The following is an 18,184-nucleotide window of genomic DNA, read 5'->3' as shown; positions in this document are numbered from 1 at the left end:
CCTGCATCTCAGATCACACATTGATAAGGCCCTATTTAGAGGTAAGTCCTGTATAAATTTATAGAATGTGATAATATTAGGGATGTTAGGGACCAATGTGATGAAGTCACCTGGCCACGGTACATGGGCCCGCATATTTGCGCAAATGTGTGCTAAGAACTTCAATTATACTCCATGGTGGTCATTCCGAGTTGTTCGCTCGGTAAATTTCTTTGCATCGCAGCGATTTTCCGCTTAGTGCGCATGCGCAATGTCCGCACTGCGACTGCGAAAAATAAATTTGCTAAGAAGTTTGGTATTTTACTCACGGTATTACGAGGTATTTTCTTCGTTCTGGTGATTGGAGTGTGATTGACAGGAAGTGGGTGTTTCTGGGTGGAAACAGGCCGTTTTATGGGTGTGTGCGGAAAAACGCTACCGTTTCTGGGAAAAACGCTGGAGTGGCTGGAGAAACGGAGAAGTGTCTGGGCGAACGCTGGGTGTGTTTGTGACGTCAAACCAGGAACGACAAGCACTGAACTGATCGCAGATGCCGAGTAAGTCTGGAGCTACTCAGAAACTGCTGAGAAGTGTCTATTCGCAATTTTGAGAATCTTTCGTTCACAATTCTACTATGCTAAGATTCACTCCCAGTAGGCGGCGGCTTAGCATGTGCAATGCTGCTAAAAGCAGCTTGCGACCGAACAACTCAGAATGAGGGCCCATGTTAATTGTAAGGGTTTATTTAAATTATTTTTATTATCAGTGTTCTTAGTGCTAAGAGTGTGCATCTGCATCTCTCTTCCCCCAGCATAGTAGTAGAAGCCTCAGCATGATAGCACCTCTTGATATCTTTAGTAATAGGATGTGCAATCCAGGTTCCCCCCTTAAGAAACGTAACACAGCATATGTGTAACCATAACTATTAACTGCAGATACAGTACGCACTGGGACGGGCGCCAAGCATCCTCCACGGACTAAGAGAAAAGGATTTACCGGTAAGTATTAAAATCCTATTTTCTCATACGTCCTAGAGGATGCTGGGGTCACCATTAGAACCATGGGATTATACCAAAGCTCTAGAACGGATGGGAGAGTGCGGACGACTCTGCAGCCCCCATTGACTAAACTTAAGGTCTCCATCGGCCAAGGTGTCAAACTTATAGAACTGTGCAAAAGTGTTTGGCCCCGACCAAGTAGCTGCTCGGCAAAGTTGCAATGCCGAGACCCCCCGGGCAGCCACCCAGGATGAGCCCACCTTCCTAGTGGAATGGGCCTTCACTGATTCCGGTTATGGCAATACATCAGTGGAATGGGCCTGCTGAATCGTGTTACAGATACAGCGCGCAATGGTCTGCTTGAAAGCAGGACACCCAACCTTGTTGGGAGCATACAGGACAAATAGAGCTTCTGTTTTTCTGAAGTGAGCCGTTCTGGTGACATAAATCTTTAAAGCTCTGACCACATCCAGAGATTTTGAATCAACGAAGGCATCAGTAGCCACAGGTACCACGATAGGTTGGTTATGTGGAAAGAGGAAACCACCTTTGGGAAAAATTGCTGACATGTCCTCAATTCAGCTCTATCTTCATGGAAGATCAAATAAGGGCTCTTGTGAGACAAGGCCGCCAACTCAGACACCCACCTTGCAGATGCCAAGGCCAACCGGGTGACCACTTTCCAAGTGAGGAATTTCAACACCACCTTCCATAAAGGTTCAAACCAATGTGATTGAAGGAACTGCAACACCACATTAAGATCCCATGGTGCCAATGGAGGTTGGATGTGCAATACGCCCTTCAGGAAAGTCTGAACTTCTGGAAGGGAGGCCAATTGTTTCTGAAAGAAAATCGATAAGGCTGAAATCTGAACCTTGATTGAGCCCAATTTTGTCGCGCATCCACACCTGCTTGTAGAAAATGGGGAAACCTTCCTAGCTGAAACTCTTCCGTAGGAGCCTTCTTGGATTCACACCAAGACACATATTTTCTCCAAATATGGTGGTAATGTATAGACGTTACCCCTTTTCTGGCCTGAATAAGTGTGGGAATGACTTCACTGAGAATAACCTTACGTGCTAGGATTTTGCGTTCAACTGCCACGCCGTCAAACGTAGCCCCGGTAAGTCCTAATACACGCACAGAGGCCAGGGATCTCCGATGAGTAAGTCCTGAAGATCTGGATACCAAGCCCTCCTTGGCCAGTCTGGAACTATGAGGATCGCTCGGATCTTTGTTCTTCTTATGATCTTTAGAACTTTTGGAATGAGAGGAAGTGAAGGCAATACATACACCGACAGAAACACCCACGGTGTCACGAGAGCATCCACTGCAATCGCTTGAGGGTCCCTTGACATGGAACAATATCTCTGAAGCTTCTTTTTGAGACGAGAAGCCATCATGTCTACTTGAGGAGTTCCCCAATGACCTGTCACCTCTGCGAAGACTTCTTGGTGGAGGCCCCACTCTCCTGGATGGAGATCGTGTCTGCTGAGGAAGTCTGCTTCCCAGATGTCCACTCCTGGAATGAAGATTGCTGACAGAGCGCTTGTATGCTTTTCCGCCCAGCGAAAAAGCCTTGTGGCTTCTGCCATCGCCGCTCTGTTTTTCGTTCCGCCCTGACGGTTTATGTACGCTACTGCTGTTACATTGTCTGACTGGATCAGTACAGGTAGATCTCGAAGAAGATGTTCCACTTGTAGGAGGCCATTGTAAATTTCCCTTAGCTCCAGAACATTTATGTGGAGACAAGTCTCCTGACTTGACCATCTTCCTTGGAAGTTTTCTCCCATGGTGACTGCCCCCCAGCCTCGGAGGCTTGCATCCGTGGTCACTAGGATCCAGTCCTGTATCCCGAACCTGTGCCTCTCTAGGAGGTGAGAGCTGTGCAGCCACCACAGGAGTGATACCCTCGTCTTGGAAGACAGGATTATCTTCTGGTGCATGTGTAGATGGGACCCGGACCACTTGTTCAAGAGGTAGCGCTGGAACACTCTAGCATGTAACCTGCCAAACTGAATGGCCTCGTAGGCCACAACCCTCTTCCCCAGCAACCGAATGCATTGATGGATTGACACTCTTGGTGGTTTCAGAATTTGTTTGACCAGACTCTGAAGTTCCAGAGCCTTTTCCACAGGAAGAAAGACTCTCTGTAGTTCTGTGTCCAATATCATTCCCAAAAATGACAACCGCATCGTCTGAATCAACTGTGATTTTGGCAAGTTTAGGAGCCAACCATGTGTCAGGAATCTGCATTTTCCATTGCATCACTGCTGTGGAACTACAGGTTCCAGCAGTTCAGTTCTGTTCCAGTTCTAGTTTTCCGTCCTCTGCAGCCTGGAGTGCTTCAGCTAACTCACAGCTGATCTGGACACCCAATCCAGCTAGTATCTCCGCCTGCAGTTTGTGTCCAATCACTGCTGGGCAGGAGGTATAACTTCCAGTTTGTGGCTCTCTCACATCGCCTTGGACAACAAGTCACATTCTGTGAACAGGCGTCTCCTGTTTGCAGTCCTCTGTCTTCAGAGATCCTTGTGTATTAGACCTGTGGAACAACAGGTCCCAGCTGTTCCAGTTACGTTCCAGTTTCCAGCAGTTCCGGTGTTCCTGTGGAACTACAAGTTCCAGCAACCACTCCAACTCTCCTGCACGTCACATTCTGTGAACAGGCGGCTCCTGTTTGCAATCCTCTGTCTACAGAGATATCCTTGTGTATTGGACTTGTGGAATTACAGGTCCCAGCTGTTCCGTTCCAGTTCCCAGCTGTTCCAGTTCCGTTCCAGTTTCCAGCTGTTCCAGTTCCCAGCTGTTCCAGTTCCGTTCCAGTTTCCAGCTGTTCCAGTGTTCCTGTGGAACTACAAGTTCCAGCAACCTCTCCAGCTCTCCTGCGACATTCAGTGTGCAAGTTCCTGTGTTCCAGTCTCCAGTTCCCCTGTGTTCCTGGTTACCTGCTTGTTACTCCGTGTTCCTGGTAATCCTCTTACAGCTCCGTGGAACTACAAGCCTCAGCAACACCTGCTTCTGTTTACAGGCTTCACACTAATCACCAACACAGTGTGCTTCAGCCTAGCAGTAGAGACTCTCTCCAGGTGCATTCCATCACCTCACCTGTGATGCAGCTTGCTTGCTGCTTGTGCCTCATCACCTGCACTGTGAACTTTGCTAGTCTCCTGCCACTGCTACCAGGTTTGCTGTATGTTACCATCTCTGCTGGCTCCATGTTTTAAACTGCTCTGGTTCCCATACCAGATTATCATTCATCAGTTATCAATCATCAGTTATCATTCAACAGTTATCATTCATCCATTGTCATATTTCTGTTGCCATAGACTCTCAGCTTTCACGCTGCACCATTTACATTGCATTCCTTATTGTTTATTTCTGCTGCCTTTGTGAACTTTCTGTTGAATAAAACATCATTGCGCCCATGCGCAGAAACTTAATCCAGCCTTCTCACTTTTTCCCTCCTACCTCCACTGACCCACTAGCGCCCCCTCCGGGGACACAAACCAGACCGAACCTGACACCATGTTGTTGAAGAACTGTCATGGAGAGTGCAACGTTCCGGACCAACTGGTCCCTGGATCTCGCCTTTATCAGGAGATCGTTCAAGTATGGGATAATTGTGACTCCTTGCTTGCGAAGGAGAACAATCATCTCCGCCATTAATTTGGTGAAAATCCTCGGAGCCGTGGATGGACCAAACGGCAACGTTTGAAATTGGTAATGACACTCCTGAATTGCAAATCTCAGGTAAGCCTGGTGTGGAGAATAAATGGGAACATGTAAGTAGGCATCTTTTATATCCACCGACACCATAAAATCCCCTTCCTCCAGGCTGGAGATCACTGCTTGGTGATCACTGCTCGGTGAGACATCTTGAATTTGAATCTCATTAGGTAGAAATTCAGAGATTTCATGTTATAGGATTGGTCTGACCGAGACGTCCGGCTTCGGGACCACAAACAGGCTCGAAAAAAACCTTCTCCCTGTTGTGACTGGGGAACCTTAATGATAACTTGATTTTGACACAATTTTTGTATTGCGTCACAAATTACCTCCCTGTCCGGAAGAAAAGCTGGTAAGGCCGATTTGAAAAAACGGCGAGGGGGGACGTCTTGAAACTCCAGCTAGTACCCTTGGGATACTATTTGTAAAATCCACGGGTCTAGGTTCGAACGAACCCAAAACTGACTTAAAAATTTGAGACGGGCCCCCACCAGTGCGGACTCCCGCATAGGAGCCCCGACGTCATGCGGTGGAATTGGCAGAAGCCTGGGAGAACTTCTGCTCCTGGGAGCCTGACAAGGCTGGAGATCGTTTACCTCTTCCCCTTCCTCTAGTAGCAAGGAAGGAAGAACCTCGGCCATTTCTGAATTTATTGGGCCGAAAGGATAGCATCTGATAATGGTACGTTTTCTTTTGTTGTGGAGGAACATAAGGTAAAAAGAATGAATTACCCGCGGTAGCCTAGACTCCAAATCATCAAGGCCGTCTCCAAATAAGGCCTTACTTTTACATGGTAGAGATTCTGTACTTTTCTTGGAGTCAGCATCAGCATTCCATTGGTGAATCCACAACGCACGCCTAGCTGAGACAGCCATGGCATTGGCCTTTGATCCCAAAAGACCAATATCTCTCGCAGCTTCATTAAGGTATGCTGCAGCGTCTTTGATATAACCCAGTGTCAAGAGGATACTATCCCTATCTGGGGTATCTATATCAGATGACAAATTATCTGCCCACTTTTCGATAGCACTACTTACCTACGCAGACTCAATGACAGGTCGGAGTAGTGTACCCGTGGTCACATAAATGGACTTCAATGTAGTTTCTTGTTTACGATCCGCAGGATCCTTATGGGCCGCCGTGTCAGGTGACGGGAGAGCCACCTTTTCAGACAAATGAGACAAGGCCTTGTCCACAGTGGGGGGTGACTCCCACTTTTCCCTATCCGTCGAGGGAAACGGATAAGCTGCCATAATTCTTTTGGGAATCTGAAACTTTTTGTCAGGACCGTCCCAAACTTTTTCAAATAGCGTGTTCAGTTCATGAGAGGGATGAAACGATATCTCAGGTTTCCTTTGTTTATACATACAGGCCCTTTTTTCAGGGACAGCCAGGTCCTCCATGATATGTAATACATCTTTAACCACCACAATCATGTACTGAATGCTTTTTGCCAATTTTGGGTCTAACCTGGAATCGCTACAGTAAACACTGGAATCAGTGTCCGTGTCGGTATCAGTGTCTGCCAACTGGGCCAACGTACGTTTTTGTGACCCTGAGGGGACCTGACTTTGGAATAACATATCCCCCACAGATTTCTTCCATGCCTGGGTCTGAGACTCAGACTTATCTAGCCTCTTACTAATAAGAGGAACACATTTACCCAATCAGGAGTCGGCGGTGCCGACAGGGTCACCCCCGCAGCCGTTTGTGTCCCTAATACAGCCTCCTCCAGGGAAGAGCCTTCAGCCTCAGACATGTCGACACACGTGCACCAAACACCCTCAGACACACCGGACATATTGGGGACAGACCCACAGTAGAGTCTGTCAGAGAGACACAGAAATTTGCCAGCTCACAACCCAGCGCCAAATCACCGGTTCTGAAACACTAAAGAATGCCCCAGACCTGCAGCGCTTTATATTAAATAGATATATAAACATATATTGCACCAATATTTCTGTGCCCCCCCTCCGTTTTGCACCCTGATACTTATTCAGAAGTGTGAGGAAGGACCAGCGTCTCTGCAGCCTGTGTAGAGGAAAATGGCGCTGAGCGAGCTGTGAAGACGAAGCTCCACCCCTCAATGGCGCGGTTCAGTCCCGCTTTTTTTAAATATATATTTATACTGGCGGGGGTTAGGACAGTGCCTAGGCACTTATGTCCCCTTTTGCCAGTTTATTTTGAGGCTTTTCTGCTGCCCAGGGCACCCCCTGTCCCCCCCCTGCACCCTGTAGTGCTGCTGTGTGTGTGGGTGCATGGCGTGCAGCGTGCGATCGCTGTGCGGTACCTCAGAAGCAGTCACTGAGGTCTTCTTGATCTTCTTCTACTCACCTGTCTTCTGACTTCTGGCTCTGTAAGGGGGGTGACGGCCGGCTCTGGGAACGAGCATCTAGGCGTACCTAGTGATCAGACCCTCAGGAGCTAATGGCGTCCTGTCAGCCAGAAGCAGAGCCATTGAACTCACAGAAGTAGGTCTGCTTCTCTCACCTCAGTCCCACGATGCAGGGAGACTATTGCCAGCAGTCCTCCCTGAAAATAAAAAACCTAACATAAGTTTTTCCGGGAAACTCAGTAGAGCTCCCTGTAGTGCGTCCAGTCTCACTGGGCACAATTCTAAAACTGGAGTCTGGAGGAGGGGCATAGAGGGAGGAGCCAGTTCACACCCAAAGTCTTAAAGTGCCCCTGTCTCCTGCGAATCCCGTCTATACCCCATGGTACTAATGGTGACCCCAGCATCCTCTAGGACGTATGAGAAAATAATAATAATAATAATGCTGCCACTGTATAATAATAACATGACACCACAGGCTGCTCCTCCTGTATAATACCAGGACACTACAGGCTGCTCCTACTGTATAATAACAGGACACCACAGGCTGCTCCCCCTGTATAATAATAATAATAATAGGACACCAATGGCCGCTCCCCCTGTTTAATAATAGCACACCACAGGCTGCTCCTCCTGTATAATAATAACAGGACACCACAGGCTGATCCTCCCGTATTATAATAATAACAACAACAACAGGACACCACAGGCTGCTCCTCCTGTATAATGCCAGGACACTACAGGCTGCTCCTACTGTATAATAATAATAATAATAATAATAATAATAAGAATAATAATAGGACACCAATGGCTGCTCCCCCTGTTTAATAATAGCACACCACAGGCTGCTCCTCCTGTATAATAATAACAGGACACCACAGGCTGATCCTCCCGTATTATAATAACAACAACAACAACAACAACAAGACACCACAGGCTGCTCCTCCTGTCTATTATGACAACACAGGATGCTACCCCTGTACATTATTGCAACACAGGCTGCTCCTCCTGTATACTATGACAACACAAGTTGTTACCCCTGTATACTATGACTACACAGGCAGCTCCCCTGTATTACGGTAACGGCGGGGTCTGCGCCACCTGTATTACGGTAAAGGCGGGGTCTGCGCCACCTGTATTACGGTAACGGCGGGGTCTGCTCCACCTGTATTACGGTAACGGCGGGGTCTGCGCCACCTGTATTACAGTAATAGGACACTAGAGTGTCAGCCACCTGTACAGGGATAATGCAGCACCAGAGGCTGCTCCAGCTGCACTATAACAAGGCACCAGAGGCTGCTCCCCCTGTAGTACAGAACCTGACACCAGAGCTGCTCAGCCTATAGAATAATAATAATAATAATATCATTACCTGCTGCCAGACACAGCAATGGCTGCTCTCTGCTCCTGCTGCCTTGTGGGAATGATAGAAGGAAGGCGGAGCTCAGACCAGGGGAAAATGGCCGCCGCTCCTGACGTCACTACACGGCCAGGGAACCTATTGCTGCTGCTGGATTGGTCTACAAGAAAATGGCCGCCGGCCTCCTGCACTGAGGACATGTATGGTAATAGTCATTACAGAGTGCTGGGCTTTGGGCGGGGTGGAGGAGGGGAGGGGCCAGTAACCAGGTAGCAGCCGTTGCCAATCATACCCTACTTCCTGCCTGTGCGTTCCACCTTACTTCCGGGATGTGCGGTCCACATGCAAGAAGTGAGTTTTCATCGACTTGTGCAGCCTCCCACTGCTCCCAGTGTCCGTGGAGATCAGGTAATGGCGTCTTACTATACAGGGGGAGCAGCCTGTGGTGTCCTGTTATTATTACTGTACAGGGGGAGCAGCTTGTGGTGTCCTGTTATTATTACTATACAGGGGGAGCAGCCTGTGGTGTCCTGATATTATTACTATACAGGGGCATCAGCCTGTGGTGTCTTGTTATTTTTATTATTATACAGGGGGAGCAGCCTGTGGTGTCCTATTATTATTATTATTATTATTATTATTATTATTATTATTATAATACAGCAGGAGCAGCCTGTGGTGTCTTGTTATTATTATGCAGGATGAGCAGCCTGTGGTGTCCTATTTTTATTATTATTATACAGGGGGAGGAGCCTGTGGTGTCCTGATATTATTTTAATACAGGGGGAGCAGCCTGTTGTCTCTTGTTGTTATTATTACAATACAGGAGTAGCAGTGTGTGGTGTCCTGTTATTATTATTATTATACAGGAGGAGCAGTGTGTGGTGTCCTGTTGTTGTTATTATTATTATTATTATTACTATTATTATTATTATACAGAGGGAGCAGCTTGTGGTGTCCTGTAATTATTATTATTATACAGGAGGAGCAGCTTGTGGTGTCCTGTTATTATTATACAGGGGGAGTAGCCTGTGGTGTCCTTTTATTATTATTATACTGGAGGAGCAACCTGTGGTGTCCTGTTAATAAAGACATGTTATTATGTTTATACTGGGGTGCAGCCTTTAGTGTCGTTATTATTATTATTATTTTTATTATATGAAATTGTGGGGATTGAAAATATTGCTCAAATTCTCGGATATATTAAAGCAGAGACCATAATATCCCTGGCATGTGTAACAGATGATAATTGAAGCAGTATGAAGCAAATGTATATCACACACCTGGGAGTGTCACAGTGACATCATTTAGATCTATAGTAATAAAGGTACATGACTGGGGAGGTGAGGGGATCTGGGAGTGTCACAGTGATGTCACTTATATCTATAGTAATAATACAGGAACATGACTGCGGAGGTGAGGGGATCTGGGAGCGTCACAGTGACATCACATATCTATAGTAATACAGGGACATGACTGGGGAGGTGAGGGGGACCTGGGAGTGTCACAGTGACAAGAGAAAGAAAGTAGACTTCTTTGTGGGCGCACTCTTGTGAAGAAATAATTAGATATTCTCAAAGAGTAAAACATAACTTTTATTACAAATGATTAAGAAATTATTCAATCTCCTGAAAACAAATAATGTCTCCTGTCGCCTTTCCCCTGCCTGTCTCCTGCCGCCTTTCCCCTGCCTGTCTCCTGTTGCCTTTACCCCGTCTGTCTCCTGCCGCCTTTCCCCTGCCTGTCTCCTGCCACCCCCACCCTGCTGCCCACCTGCCTGTCTCCTGCCGCCTTTTCCCTGCCTGTCGCCTGCTGCCTTTCCCCTGCCTGTCGCCTTTCCCGTCTCCTGCTCCCTCTGGCCGGTCTCCTGCCGCCTCCCCCCTGTCTCCTGCCACCCCCTCCCTGTCTCCTGCCACCTCCTTGCCTGTCTCCTGCAACCTTTCCCCTGTCTGTTTCCTGCAACCTTTCCCCTGCCTGTCTCCTGCCGCCTTTCCACTGCCTGTCTTCTGCCACCTCCTTGCCTGTCTTCTGCCACCTCTGCTACACCATCGGCTGGATCTGTGAAACCTGAGGTCACGGAGACTGTACGCCGCAGCTCCATGAATAAGGCCATGAAATTTCCCTCAGGAGACCCTGTCCCTTCACAACCAATTCTCACCCTTACACCACTTCATGGCTGCAGCCATACTCGTCTGACAACTCAGGACACATAGAGCACATGCTCCGTACGGGTTTTGCACATGAGCGGTGTACCGAACATCAGCTCATTGTGACTCCACCCACAATAGCGCTACAATCTAGATCAGTCCCACTATGCAGTACAGCCTTATGGGGCTGGGTCACAGGGACCTCGGAGACACTGACCAGGACTCTATGGCTGTGGGGAAATTGGAGACTTAATGGCCACTCTATTCCATATATACTATGTTACATGTGCAATATGTTTTATGTATTATATTTATTCCAGGAACTCCAGCTGTGGGGAACGGAGTCTTTATTACACATCACACGTTCTGTATTCTCTCTGATTCACAAAGGATGGACAAGGACAGGAGTCACAGGACTGAAAAGATAATAAATATCACCCTGGAGATCATCTACCTACTGACTGGGGAGGTAAGTGGCTCTGGGAGCGTCTCAGTGACCTTATATCTATAGTAATAATACAGGGACATGACTGGGGAGGTGAGTGGATCTGGGAGCGTCACAGTGACCTTATATCTATAGTAATAATACAGGGACATGACTGGGGAGGTGAGTGGATCTGGGAGCGTCACAGTGACCTTATATCTATAGTAATAATACAGGGATATGACTGGGGAGGTGAGTGGATCTGATAGCATCAAAGTGACCTTATATCTATAGTAATAATACAGGGACATGACTGGGGAGGTGAGGGGATCTGGGAGCATCACTGTGACATCACTTATATCTATAGTAATAATACAGGGACATGATTGGAGAGGTAAGGGGATCTAGGAGTGTCACAGTGACATAACTTATATCTATAGTAATAATACAGGGCTGTCACTGGGGAGGTGAGGGGGTCTTAGAGCATCACAGTGACATCACTTATATCTATAGTAATAATACAGGGACATGACTGGGGAGGTGATGGGATCTGGGAGCTTCACCGTGAAATCGCTTATATCTATAGTAATAATACAGCGACATGACTGGGAGGAGATCTGGAAGCGGCACAGTGACGTCAATTATATCTATATCAATAATACAGGGACGTGACTGGGGAGCTGAAGGAGTCTGGAAAAGTCACAGTGACGTCACTTATATCTATAGTAATAATACAGGGACATGACTGAGGAGGTAAGGGGATCTGGGAGTGTCACAGTGACGTCACTTATTTCTATAGTAATAATACAGGGACATGACTGGGAAGGTGAGGGGATCTGGGAGTGTATATATTGATATTTGATGTCTCCACCATTACACAGGATTACACAATAGTGAAGAAGACATCCAATGAGTGTGAGATAACCAGCAGCCATCCCTGTGTATCTGGAGGACTGAGTAGAACCCAGAGCCCCATCACGGTGCCTCCACCTCACTCACTGACACATGAAAGACACAATGACCAGAAGATCCTGAAACTCACCAACAAGATCATTCAGTTGCTGACTGGAGAGGTGACTGCTGGGAATGGGGCATTATACAGTAACACCAGAGGATGTGTCTGGGTGATGACTGGAGAGGTGACTGCTGGGAATGGGACATTATACAGTAACACCAGGGGATGTGTCTGGGTGATGACTGGGGAGGTGACTGCTGGGAATGGGACATTATACAGTAACACCGTGGGATGTGTCTGGGTGATGACTGAAGAGGTGACTGCTGGGAATGGGGCATTATACAGTAATACCGGGGGATGTGTCTGGGTGATGATTGGAGAGGTGACTGCTGGGAATGGGGCATTATACAGTAACACCAGGGTATGTGTCTGAGTGATGACTGGAGAGGTGACTGCTGGGAATGGGGCATTATACAGTAACACTGGGGGACGTGTTTGGGTGATGACTGGAGAGGTGACTGCTGGTAATGGGACATTATACATTAACACCAGGGGACATATCTGGGTGATGACTGGAGAGGTGACTGCTGGGAATGGGACATTATACATTAACACCAGGGGACGTATCTGGGTGATGACTGGAGAGGTGACTGCTGGGAATGGGGCATTATACAGTAACACCAGAGGATGTGTCTGGGTGATGACTGGAGAGGTGACTGCTGGGAATGGGACATTATACAGTAACACCAGGGGATGTGTCTGGGTGATGACTGGAGAGGTGACTGCTGGGAATGGGACATTATACAGTAACACCGTGGGATGTGTCTGGGTGATGACTGAAGAGGTGACTGCTGGGAATGGGGCATTGTACAGTAACACCAGGGAAAGTGTCTGGGTGATGACTGGAGAGGTGACTGCTGGGAATGGGGCATTATACAGTAACACTGGGGGACGTGTTTGGGTGATGACTGGAGAGGTGACTGCTGGTAATGGGACATTATACAGTAACACCAGGGGACATATCTGGGTGATGACTGGAGAGGTGACTGCTGGGAATGGGACATTATACATTAACACCAGGGGACGTATCTGGGTGATGACTGGAGAGGTGACTACTGGGAATGGGACATTATACAGTAACACCAGGGGATGTGTCTGGGTGATGACTGGAGAGGTGACTGCTGGAAATGGGGCATTGTACAGTAACACCAGGGAAAGTGTCTGGGTGATGACTGGAGAAGTGACTGCTGGGAATGGGACATTATACAGTAACACCAGGGGATGTGTCTGGGTGATGACTGGAGAGGTGACTGCTGGGAATGGGGCATTATACAGTAACACCGGGGGATGTGTCTGTGTGGTGACTTCTGGGAATGGGACATTATACAGTAACACCGGGGGATGTGTCTGGGTGATGACTGGAGAGGTGACTGCTGGGAATGGGACATTATACAGTAACACCAGGGGATGTGTCTGGGTGATGACTGGAGAGGTGACTGCTGGGAATGGGGCATTATACAGTAACACCAGGGGAAGTGTCTGGTTGATGACTGTATCACTCTGTGTCAGGTTCCTATAAGGTGTCATGATGTCACTGTCTATGTCTCCATGCAGGAGGGGGAGTATATAGAGGAACACAGGGGTCTGTACAAGGACGTGATGATGGAGAATCACCGGCCGCTCACATCACTGGGTAAGAGGAAACTGTCATGTATTGTACAGGGGAGAGCAGGTATGGGGGCCCCTATATACACACATCACCTGATAATCACATATATACACTGTACTCAGTCACTGTGTGTCTCCTACAGATGGACCCAGTAACAGAGATACCCCAGAGATATGTCCCCGTCCTCTGTATTCCCAGGATTGTACAGAGGAGAATCACAGGATCCCACAGGAGGATCAGGTAGGTGGGATTTAGGGTCTCACCAATATACCAAAGTGACTGTCACTATATAATGTGTAGAGCAGCTGTGTGTGTCAATACATTTGTATTGTTTAATCTATTACTGAAATCAACAATTATTACAGTCTTCTTTTATTGATGGTTTACATAGGGTGAAGCCCAAATAAATAATGTTAAAGTCAAAGATACAGAGGGAGAAGTAGAGACGTATCTGACTGATATAAAGGCAGAAGATATAGAGGGAGAAGAAGAGACGTATGTGACTGATATAAAGGCAGAAGATATAGAGGGAGAAGAAGAGATGTATGTGAGGGGTGATCAGCAGTGTACGGAGGAGGAGATCCCTACAGATATCAGCACAGGTGAGTAATAAACACTTATTACAGAACAGAGTCACATATTCTCATTGCTCAGTCACTACAGCAATCTCTTATCCTACACCCTCTGTCAGTACAAATTAGGGAACTTTATTTTCCCAGTGTGGATTCAGGAGCCATCAGCCCCTATAATACTCCTGCTCTCTCCCTCACTTCATGTCACTGTGTGTTACCAGCCCAGAGACCTGACCAGTCTCCTCCCCACACACTCTGGTGTATCTCATACATCAGGAGCCATCAGCCCCTATTATACTCCTGCTCTCCCCCTCACATCATGTCACTGTGTGTTACCAGCCCAGAGTTCTGACCAGTCTCCTCCCCACACTCTCTGGTGTATCTCATACATCAGCAGCCATCAGCCCCTATTATACTACTGCTCTCCCCCTCACATCATGTCACTGTATGTCACCATCCCAAAGATCTGACCAGTCTCCTCCCCACACTCTCTGGTGTATCTCATACATCAGCAGCCATCAGCCCCTATTATACTCCTGCTGTCCCCCTCACATCATGTCACTGTGTGTTACCAGCCCAGAGATCTGACCAGTCTTCTCCCCACTCTCTCTGGTGTATCTCGTATATCAGGAGCCATCAGCCTCTATTATACTCCTGCTCTCCCCTCACATCATGTCACTGTGTGTTACCATCCCAGAGATCTGACCAGTCTCCTCCCCACACTCTCTGGTGTATCTCATACATCAGGAGACATCAGCCCCTATTATACTCCTGCTCTCCCTTCACATCATGTCACTGTGTTTTACCAGCCCAGAGATCTGACCAGTCTCCTCCCCACACTCTCTGGTGTATCTCATACATCAGGAGCCATCAGCCCCTATTATACTCCTGCTCTCCCCCTCACATCATGTCACTGTGTGTTACCAGCCCAGAGTTCTGACTAGTCTCCTCCCCACTCTCTGGTGTATCTCATACATCAGCAGCCATCAGCCCCTATTATACTCCTGCTCTCCCCCTCACATCATGTCACCGCGTGTTACCCGCCCAGAGATCTGACCAGTCTCCTCCCCACACTCTCTGGTGTATCTCATACATCAGGAGCCATCAGCCCCTATTATACTCCTGCTCTCCCCCTCACATCATGTCACTGTATGTCACCATCCCAGAGATCTGACCAGTCTCCTCCCCACACTCTCTGGTGTATCTCATACATCAGCAGCCATCAGCCCCTATTATACTCCTGCTCTCCCCCTCACATCATGTCACTGTGTGTTACCAGCCCAGAGATCTGACCAGTCTTCTCCCCACTCTCTCTGGTGTATCTCATATATCAGGAGCCATCAGCCACTATTATACTCCTGCTCTCCCCTCACATAATTTCACTGTGTGCTACCAGCCCAGAGATCTGACCAATCTCCTCTCCACACTCTCTGGTGTATCTCATACATCAGGAGCCATCAGCCCTTATTATACTCCTGCTCTCCCCTCACATCATGTCACTGTGTGTTACCAGCCCAGAGATCTGACCAGTCTCCTCCCCACACTCTCTGGTGTATCTCATATATCAGGAGCCATCAGCCCCTATTATACTCCTGCTCTCCCCTCACATCATTTCACTGTGTGCTACCAGCCCAGAGATCTGACCAATCTCCTCTCCACACTCTCTGGTGTATCTCATACATCAGGAGCCATCAGCCCCTATTATACTCCTGCCTCCCCCTCACATCATGTCACTATGTGTTACCAGCCCAGAGATCTGACCAGTCTCCTCCCCACACTCTCTGGTGTATCTCATACATCAGGAGCCATCAGCCCCTATTATACTTCTGCTCTCCCCTCACATCATGTCACTGTGTGTTACCAGCCCAGAGATCTGACCAGTCTTCTCCCCACTCTCTCTGGTGTATCTCATATATCAGGAGCCATCAGCCACTATTATACTCCTGCTCTCCCCTCACATAATTTCACTGTGTGCTACCAGCCCAGAGATCTGACCAATCTCCTCTCCACACTCTCTGGTGTATCTCATACATCAGGAGCCATCAGCCCTTATTATACTCCTGCTCTCCCCTCACATCATGTCACTGTGTGTTACCAGCCCAGAGATCTGACCAGTCTCCTCCCCACACTCTCTGGTGTATCTCATATATCAGGAGCCATCAGCCCCTATTATACTCCTGCTCTCCCCTCACATCATTTCACTGTGTGCTACCAGCCCAGAGATCTGACCAATCTCCTCTCCACACTCTCTGGTGTATCTCATACATCAGGAGCCATCAGCCCCTATTATACTCCTGCCTCCCCCTCACATCATGTCACTATGTGTTACCAGCCCAGAGATCTGACCAGTCTCCTCCCCACACTCTCTGGTGTATCTCATACATCAGGAGCCATCAGCCCCTATTATACTTCTGCTCTCCCCTCACATCATGTCACTGTGTGTTACCAGCCCAGAGATCTGACCAGTCTCCTCCCCACACTCTCTGGTGTATCTCATACATCAGGAGCCATCAGCCCCTATTATACTCCTGCTCTCCCCCTCACATCATGTCACTGTGTGTTACCAGCCCAGAGATCTGACCAGTCTCCTCCCCACACTCTCTGGTGTATCTCATACATCAGCAGCCATCAGCCCCTATTATACTCCTGCTCTCCCCCTCACATCATGTCACCGTGTGTTACCAGCCCAGAGTTCTGACCAGTCTCCTCCCCACTCTCTCTGGTGTATCTCATACATCAGCAGCCATCAGCCCCTATTATACTCCTGCTCTCCCCCTCACATCATGTCACCGTGTGTTACCAGCCCAGAGATCTGACCAGTCTCCTCCCCACACACTCTGGTGTATCTCATACATCAGGAGCCATCAGCCCCTATTATACTTCTGCTCTCCCCTCACATCATGTCACTGTGTGTTACCAGCCCAGAGATCTGACCAGTCTCCTCCCCACACTCTCTGGTGTATCTCATACATCAGGAGCCATCAGCCCCTATTATACTCCTGCTCTCCCCCTCACTTCATGTCACTGTGTGTTACCAGCCCAGAGACCTGACCAGTCTCCTCCCCACACACTCTGGTGTATCTCATACATCAGGAGCCATCAGCCCCTATTATACTCCTGCTCTCCCCCTCACATCATGTCACTGTGTGTTACCAGCCCAGAGTTTTGACCAGTCTCCTCCCCACACTCTCTGGTGTATCTCATACATCAGGAGCCATCAGCCCCTATTATACTTCTGCTCTACCCCTCACATCATGTCACTGTGTGTTACCAGCCCAGAGATCTGACCAGTCTCCTCCCCACTCTCTCTGGTGTATCTCATACATCAGCAGCCATAAGCCCCTATTATACTCCTGCTCTCCCCCTCACATCATGTCACAGTGTGTTACCAGCCCAGAGATCTGACCAGTCTCCTCCCCACACTCTCTGGTGTATCTCATACATCAGCAGCCATCAGCCCCTATTATACTCCTGCTCTCCCCCTCACATCATGTCACTGTGTGTTACCAGCCCAGAGATCTGACCAGTCTTCTCCCCACTCTCTCTGGTGTATCTCATATATCAGGAGCCATCAGCCCCTATTATACTCCTGCTCTCCCCTCACATCATGTCACTGTGTGTTACCAGCCCAGAGTTCTGACCAGTCTCCTCCCCACACTCTCTGGTGTATCTCATACATCAGGAGCCATCAGCCCCTATTATACTCCTGCTCTCCCCCTCACATCATGTCACTGTGTGTTACCAGCCCAGAGTTCTGACCAGTCTCCTCCCCACTCTCTCTGGTGTATCTCATACATCAGCAGCCATCAGCCCCTATTATACTCCTGCTCTCCCCCTCACATCATGTCACCGTGTGTTACCAGCCCAGAGATCTGACCAGTCTCCTCCCCACACTCTCTGGTGTATCTCATACATCAGCAGCCATCAGCCCCTATTATACTCCTGCTCTCCCCCTCACATCATGTCACTGTGTGTTACCAGCCCAGAGTTCTGACCAGTCTCCTCCCCACTCTCTCTGG

General features: G+C 48.3%; 1 protein-coding gene across 3 annotated transcripts in view; it reads left to right on the top strand.

Annotated features, from left to right (window-relative positions):
• Positions 1 to 8,721: 8,721 nt before the first annotated feature.
• LOC135047440 (oocyte zinc finger protein XlCOF8.4-like) overlaps positions 8,722 to 18,184 on the top strand; it is a 121,789-nt gene continuing 112,326 nt past the window's right edge. For 2 of the 3 annotated variants that reach the window (XM_063955449.1, XM_063955448.1), the window contains exons 1-6: positions 8,722 to 8,806; positions 10,866 to 11,014; positions 11,851 to 12,042; positions 13,539 to 13,617; positions 13,736 to 13,833; positions 13,985 to 14,195. In XM_063955449.1, the coding sequence (XP_063811519.1) occupies positions 8,728 to 8,806; positions 10,866 to 11,014; positions 11,851 to 12,042; positions 13,539 to 13,617; positions 13,736 to 13,833; positions 13,985 to 14,195 (808 nt within the window). In that variant the 5' untranslated portion in view covers positions 8,722 to 8,727. Of the gene's footprint in view, positions 8,807 to 9,570; positions 9,726 to 10,865; positions 11,015 to 11,850; positions 12,043 to 13,538; positions 13,618 to 13,735; positions 13,834 to 13,984; positions 14,196 to 18,184 lie in introns of those variants that run through there. The other variant, XM_063955450.1, reaches the window with a different exon arrangement.

The sequence above is a fragment of the Pseudophryne corroboree genome, unplaced genomic scaffold, assembly GCF_028390025.1.
Source record: "Pseudophryne corroboree isolate aPseCor3 unplaced genomic scaffold, aPseCor3.hap2 scaffold_929, whole genome shotgun sequence".
NCBI classification, from domain to species: Eukaryota; Metazoa; Chordata; class Amphibia; order Anura; family Myobatrachidae; genus Pseudophryne; species Pseudophryne corroboree.
Note: the sequence above shows the minus strand (reverse complement) of the source record. Positions and strands in the feature narration are given on the sequence as shown.